We start from the raw sequence: 6,937 nt of genomic DNA, 5'->3' as shown, positions 1-6,937 counted from the left end.
ACCCTCCCGTGGGCTCCTGGGGCATCCCTGGCTCCTGCATCCCCCCTCGTCGGGTACCGGGGCACCCCCGGGTCCTGCAGCCCCCCCGTGAGGTCCCGGGGCATCCCTGGCTCCTGCATCCCCCCTCGTCGGGTACCGGGGCACCCCCGGGTCCTGCAGCCCCCCCGTGAGGTCCCGGGGCATCCCTGGCTCCTGCATCCCCCCTCGTCGGGTACCGAGGCAGCCCCGGCTCCTGCAGCCCCCCCGTGAGGTCCCGGGGCATCTCTGGGTCCTGCAGCATCCTTCCCCCCCGGGGCACCCCCGTGTCCTGCACTCGTGGGATCTCGTGTCTTCCATCCGCGCAGGACCCCCGGGTACCCCCCCCGGCTCCTGCACCCCCGTGTCCTTCGGGCGTCTCCATGTCCTACACCCCCCACCACGGGACCCCCGCCCACCTCCGCGTCCTACGGGGGTCTTCGTGTCCTGCACCCCTGAGTACCCCCGTGTCCTGCACGCCCGGGCACTCCCGGCTCCTGCAGCCCCACCCCGAGCGCCCTCGAGCCCTACACCCTCCTCGGGGTCCCCGCGTCCCGCACCCCCCTTCGGGGGTCTTCGTGTCCTGCAACCCCTCCCCGGCGTCCCGTGGGTGTCCATGTCCCCACCCACCCCATCCACCTCTCATGGGTGCCCATGTCCCCCCTCCCTCCGCGGCTCCCGTGGGTGCCGAGCCCCCCGTGCCCTCCCCTTGGCTCCCTCCCAGCCCCTCTCCCGGGGGCTCCCGCTTTTATTCTGTTTATCTCCGTGTTTTCCTTAGCGGCCGCAAGAGTTATTTTAATTTTCTCAGGATATTAAATAAAGGCACGGGGTTGGTTTGGGGGGGGCTGCGGCGGGGGGCCCCACATTCCTCACCCGTTACGGAGCGAGCGGGGTTCGATAGGAGACGACGATTTGGATGGCGCCGACATCAGAGCCACCGCAGGGGCTGGCGTGGCCCCGCGGCGTCCCTCGGACCCCCCCAAATCGACCCTGATGGGGCAGCGAGACAGGAAAAAAGCTGGCGGTGCCGCCGGAGTGTGTGTGGGGGGGTCCCCGGTGGGGTTTGGGGGGGCGGGGGTCGTTGGATGGGGTTGGGCTCTGTGGTTTGGGAGGCTCCGGGCGGTCGAGCCCTCGGTGGCCGCCGGGCCGGGGTTTGGCTCGGGGAGGTGGCTGGTTGCCCTCGTTGGCACTGGCCCACCCACGGCGAGAGGCAGCGGGGGGGGGGTGCTTTTGGGTGGGGAGAACCCCGAAAAGAGCAAGCCTGTGTCGCTGGGGGGGGAGCTGATTTGGGGGGCTATAAGGAGGGGTGGCCCCCTCCACCCCGAATCCTCCTGGGAGCCACCCTGGGGACAGCTCTGTGTGGTGGCACTGGGCTCTGGTCACCCCGCTGATGCTGCCGTGCCTCAGTTTCCCCGCCCTGCGTGGAGGGACAGCGTGTCCCCCCTTTCCCTGGGGACACCTGGGGCCTGGCCAGCTCTGCCGAGCCATGGCCACCGTGACTCACCCGTGGCTGGCACACGTGGCCGTGGCCCAGCCACGCTGGCACAGGGACCTTCTGCCATCCCTGTCCCCGTGTCCCCCCCCGAGGGCAGTGGGTGCCAGTGGCTTCCCCCCCACACACTTTGTGCTGGCACAGGAGCCCGTTTCCACCTCCTTTTGCCTTTTTCCGTGGCTTTTGGGGATTTTTTTTTTTTAGGAAAAGCCCCAAACCAGGGCTGGGCACATCAAAGGGCTGGCGGGAGCCCAGGGCACGGGGAGGGGGAGGGGAGTGGGGTCCCCGCCAGCCCACAGAGCCCAAAATTGGGGTGTCTTTGTTAGCACGTGGCCCTGCCACGTGCCCCAGCGCTGCCACGTGGCTCCTGTGGCCACGGGGAAACTGAGGCACGAGGCTGAGCCAGGCAGGGGCCATGTGCACACGCGTGTTCCTGTGCACACACGTGTTGGGGCACACGCGTGTGCAGGGTCAGGCTGGTGGGTGGAGAAGCCCTGACGGGTCCCCAAAAGCAGCTTGGGGATGTCCCTGTGAAGGGGGGCAGACTGGGGGACACGGGGGCAGACTGGGGGACGTGGGGACAGAGGGATGTGGGGCCAGGGGGACAGGGGCTATTGGGTCCTGGGGACACACGGCCATGGGGACAGGGGGACACGGGGCTGTGGGGACACGGGAGAGATGGACACGGGACCATAAGACATGGGGACATGGGACTGGGGTCCTGGGGACACGGGACACTGGGATCCTGGAATGGGGAGAGGGACATGGGACCATGGGGACCCAAGGTCCTGAAGACATGGGGACACAAGGACAGGGGACCACAGGGTTACAGGGACAGACCAGCTGGTCCCCAGCCCCACTCCTGTCACCCCCAGAGGGGAGGACACGGTGACCCCGAGCAGGGCCATGTCCCCCCCGTGCCTCAGTTTCCCTGTGAGCCCCACAGAGGAGGAGTGTGGGAGGAAGCTGAGCCCATCCCTGTGATGAAGCCGCCCGGCCTCAGCCCCGCAGCCGCAGGAGAAGGGGGGGCCCGGCTCCACTCTCAATCCCTTTATTGCTGTTTTTTTTGGGGGGCAGGCAGCTAAAAAAGAGGGGGGGGCACGTTACATTAGCACCGACGAACCGGGTGTGCTAACGAGGCTGGGGGAGGGGGCAAACCCTGTCCCTGAGTGCGGGGGCACGAGGCGGCCGGTGGGGCTTTGGGGGGGCGAGAAGGTTTGGGGGGGGGGAAGAGGAAGAGAAAGAAGGGAGGGGTCTCACCTTGACACCCCCCCAGTGAGCCCCAGAGCGCTCGGAGAGCCCCCCCATAATTTAAGACATAAATTACAATGGCTAACGAGGAGCTGGGGAGGAATTGGGAGGGGGGGGAGGAGGGGGAGATTTGGGGAGAAGTGGGGGTGGGGGCAGCACCCCATAATAAATATCCCCAGCGGCGCGGAGGAGGATGAGGATGGAGGGTGAAAGGCTCAAATCTCCAACAAACTCCCGGCTTCGGGACTCCCGGCGTCTTTGCCGGGAGAGGCGGGCGGCTGGCGGGGGGACGCGGCGGGCGGGGGCTGCTCGGCGCCGGGGGGCGGCTTGGGGGGGCCGGGGTCCGCGTGGGTCTTCTGGTGCTTGCTGAGGTGGTCGCTGCGGGTGAAGCGTTTGCTGCAGAGCAGGCAGGTGAACTTCTTCTCGCGCGTGTGGGTCCGGACGTGCCGCTCCAGCTCGTCGGAGCGGGTGAAGCGCTTCCCGCAGAAGAGCCAGTTGCAGACGAAGGGCCTCTCGCCCGTGTGCCAGCGCAGGTGAGCCTTCAGGTGCGAGGCTTTCCCGTACACCTTCCCGCAGCCCGGGATGTGGCAGCTGTGCACCGGCTTCCTGCGGGCCCCCCCGGGCCCCCCCAGCCGCTCCAGCTCCTGGCAGTTGGGACAATCGCACGCCGGGCGACCCCCTAAGGAGCCGCCGCGGGGACCCTTCGGGGCCTCGCCCGGGTTGGGTTTGGGGGCGGGGGGCGCGGCGGGGGGGTTGCTGTAAGGCGGGGGGTTCAGAGCCCCGAAGTCGGAGCCGTAGGTGGGCAGCGGGGGGCTGAGGGTGGGCTGGCCCTGCAGCGAGCCCTGCAGCCCCTCGGCGCCCGCGGGCCCCCCCAGCCAGCCCCCGTTGGGGTGCACGTCCCACCAGGAAGGGGCCGCTGGCCCCGAGCCCCCCGGCAGCCCCCCGCCGATGCCACCCTTGTACCAGGAGCCGTAGGGATGCGGCATCTCCAGCGAGGGGTAGACCCCCGGCAGGCAGTCGCCAGGGGGGTGTCCCTTGGCTGTCACCACCACGGGGGCTCCCAGCACCTCCTGGGTGCCGGAGGGGGCCGGGAAGGGGTGGCCGAAGGGGCCGTAGTCGGGGCCGTAGGGGCCGGGGGAGGCCTGGGGGCTGGCGGAGGGCGAGAGCAGCCCCGGGGCGCTGGGGAAGGCGGCGGCGTAGGAGTCACCCATGGGGGCGGCGCTGGGAGCACCCCGAGGTGTCGGGGGGCGGCGCTGGGAGCACCCCGAGGTGTGCGGGGGGGTGATGTCAGCGGGGGCTCACGGCCATGGTGCTCAGCAGCCTGTGGGAGAGGAGGAGGGGGTGTTAAGTGTGGTGGGGGGCACCGTGTTCCGCGGGGTGACCGGTCCCGGGGGGCACCCGGTGTGCCGGGGCACTCGGTGCAAGGGGATGCCCAGCACTGGGGGCACCAGTACTGGGGCAGGGGGGCACCCAGCAGCGCCCACCCCCCCAGCTGCCCCCAGCCCCTCGTGCCACCCCTCATCCACGATGCTCCCCCTCCCCTTTGCCTCAGTTTCCCCCCACAGAGCTGAGACCACCCCGTGTCCCCCCAGCCCAACCCAATGTCACCCTCCCAGGGGCTTCTCCAGGGGCTGATAGGGGGGTTGTGCTGGTGGCTGCCCCCCCCACACGTCCCCCGCCCCCAATCTCGGCTCCTTCTGCCTTTATGGCCTTTTAATCGAATTACTCTGCGGCCTCCCCCCTCCCCAGGCGACTTCCTCTGCTTTTATACCCGTCATGGCTTTCAGCTGCGCGGGCTGAGCCCCCTCACCCCCATCACCCCAAGGTCTCCCTGTACTTTAATTTCTTTTTCTTTTTTTTTTAAAATTTATCCCTTCACCCACTTTGTGGCTTTTTCAGCTTTTTTTCTTTGAATTTTTTTTTTTTAGGGTGTCCCGTCCCCCCGCCTTCCTTTTACCGTGGGTTTTGCGCCTATTTTTACGCCGGCCCCGGGCCGCGGCCGCAAGCGCGCTCCCGGTTTTCCAAGGATAACAAGGGCCAGGCCTGTGCCCCGGGAACGCTGCCCTGCCGCGAGAGCCGAGGTAATTAAAACCAGGGCGAGCGGCAAACGGAGGCGCACGCTTAAAATAGTGTCAAACTCCCATAAATCAGCTCCGCTTGCGCCGGGAAATTAGGAGCAGGGAAGGAGCCCCGGGAGCTGCGGGCTGAGAACGGCACAAACTCGCTGCAGGAGTGGCTGCTGCACGCGGTGACAGCTTGGTGGCTCCTGCTGTGTCAGGGACCTTGAGCCCTCCTGTGTCCCCTCCTGGGAGGGAGGGGTTCAGCCCCTGCTCCGGGGGTCCCCAGTCCTAAATTCCCAATCCCTTGTCCCTGATCCCCAGTGTCCAGTTCTTGGTCCCCAACCCCTTGTCCTGACCCCAAGTTCCAGTTCTCCAACCCCTTGTCCCTGATCTCCAGGGTCCAGTTCTCAGTCCCCAGTTCCAGTTCCCCAATCCCTGTCTCCTCATCCCCAGTCCTTGGTCCCCCAAGTCCCCAGTTTCTTGTCCCCAAACCCCAGTCCTTGTCCCCAGTCCCACATCCTCAAACCCCAGCCCTGGTCCCCTACATCCAGGGACACCCCTAATCCTGGACCTCCTGCTCCGGGTGGACCCGTCCCCAGTGAGGGGGCAGTTTGGGGTGAAGGTGGCACTCAGCACAATCCCCCTGTCCCTGTCCCCTCCCCGGGGTCAGCAGGGTGCAGACCCTGCTGGGGCAGGGGACACACGTGTCCCCTGGCACAGGGACCGTGGGGGGATGCTCAGGCCCCACACAGGTCCCAGTCTTTGGGGGGTCCTGTACCCCGAAGGTCTCTCCCATCCTGGAGAAGGGATGGGTCCCATAACACAGGGTCCCTGGCCCTGGGCGGGGGAATGGTCCTTGTCCCCGGCGGGGGATCCCCCATCCCAAAGGGTCCCTGTCCCTGGGGGGAGGGATCCCCATCCTGAAGGGTCCCTGTCCCTGGGGAGATCCTCCATCCCAAAAGGGTCCCTGTCTCCAGAGGGGGGTCCCCCATCCCAAAGGGTCCCAGGGGAGGGTGGTCCCCTATCCCAAAGGGTCCCTGTCCCTCGGGGAAGATCCCCCATCCCAAAGGGTCCCGGAGGAGGGTGGTCCCCCATCCCAAAGGATCCTGGTCCCAGGGGAGGGTGGTCCCCCATCCCAAAGGGTCCCTATCCCTGGGGGAAGATCCCCCATCCCAAAGGGTCCCTGTCCCTGGGGGAAGATCCCCCATCCCAAAGGGTCCCTGTCCCTGGGGGAAGATCCCCCATCCCAAAGGGTCCCGGTCCCGGGGGAGGGTGGTCCCCCATCCCAAAAGGTCCCGGTCCTGGGGGAGGGTGATCCCCCATCCCAAAGGGTCCCGGGGGAGGGTGGTCCCCCATCCCAAAGGGTCCCTGTCCCTGGGGGAAGATCCCCCATCCCAAAGGGTCACTGTCCCCAGAGGGGGATCCCCCATCCCAAAAAGTCCCGGACCTGGGGGAGGGTGGTCCCCCAACCCAAAGGGTCCCGGTCCCTGGGGGAAGATCCCCCATCCCAAAGGGTCCCTGTCCCTGGGGGAAGATCCCCCATCCCAAAGGGTCCCGGTCCTGGGGGAGGGTGGTCCCCCATCCCGAAGGGTCCCGGTCCCTGGACTCCTTACCGCGCTCCGGGGTCCGTGGTCCAGGGATGCCGGGGGTGGGTCCCGCCGGCGGGGATGCCGGTGCCGGTGTCCCGCGGTGCCGGTGTCCCGGGATGCCGGGGCTCGGTGCGGAGGGAGGGAGGGAGCACCGCGGCCGCCGCCCGCCCCGCTGTGCCGCTGCGGCGGGGCTGGGCCGGGCCGGGACCGGGGCCGGGAGCGGGAGCCCGGCCCCGAACCGCCCCCCGTCGGGGGGGGTCGAGGGCGGGGGGGCCGGGGGAAGGGGGCAGGGGAAGAGGAAAAGAGAAAGGAAAAGGGGAAGGAAAAGAAGAGAAAGGGAAAAAGAAGGGAAGGAGTCCGAGCAAAAGGAACAAGGAGTTGAAAGAGGGGATGAAATTAGGGAGGGGAAAAAAAGAGAGAAAGAAAAGAGAAGAGGAAGAAAGGGAAAGGAAAAATAGGAAAGATGGAAAGGAAATGAAAAGGGAAAGGTCAAGGAGAAGGAAAAGAAAAATATATAAGGAAATGGAAAA

At 67.1% G+C, this 6,937-nt stretch overlaps 1 protein-coding gene across 1 annotated transcript; it reads right to left on the bottom strand.

The window, feature by feature from the left end:
• Positions 1 to 2,973: 2,973 nt before the first annotated feature.
• Positions 2,974 to 3,969, bottom strand: SP7 (Sp7 transcription factor). Its single transcript, XM_017839725.1, has one exon. It carries the CDS (start codon positions 3,967 to 3,969, stop codon positions 2,974 to 2,976), a length of 996 nt encoding a protein of 331 aa, XP_017695214.1.
• Between the last annotated feature and the right edge of the window lie 2,968 nt (positions 3,970 to 6,937).

The sequence above is a fragment of the Lepidothrix coronata genome, unplaced genomic scaffold (genome assembly GCF_001604755.1).
Source record: "Lepidothrix coronata isolate B3197 unplaced genomic scaffold, Lepidothrix_coronata-1.0 Scaffold467, whole genome shotgun sequence".
Classification (NCBI taxonomy): domain Eukaryota; kingdom Metazoa; phylum Chordata; class Aves; order Passeriformes; family Pipridae; genus Lepidothrix; species Lepidothrix coronata.
The sequence above is the reverse complement of the archived record's forward strand: the minus strand, read 5'-3'. Positions and strand labels throughout refer to the sequence as shown.

Bases quoted from the DNA above. Each gene is read 5' to 3' on its own strand.
- SP7 (XM_017839725.1), bottom strand. From the start codon at position 3,969: ATGGGTGACTCCTACGCCGCCGCCTTCCCCAGCGCCCCGGGGCTGCTC.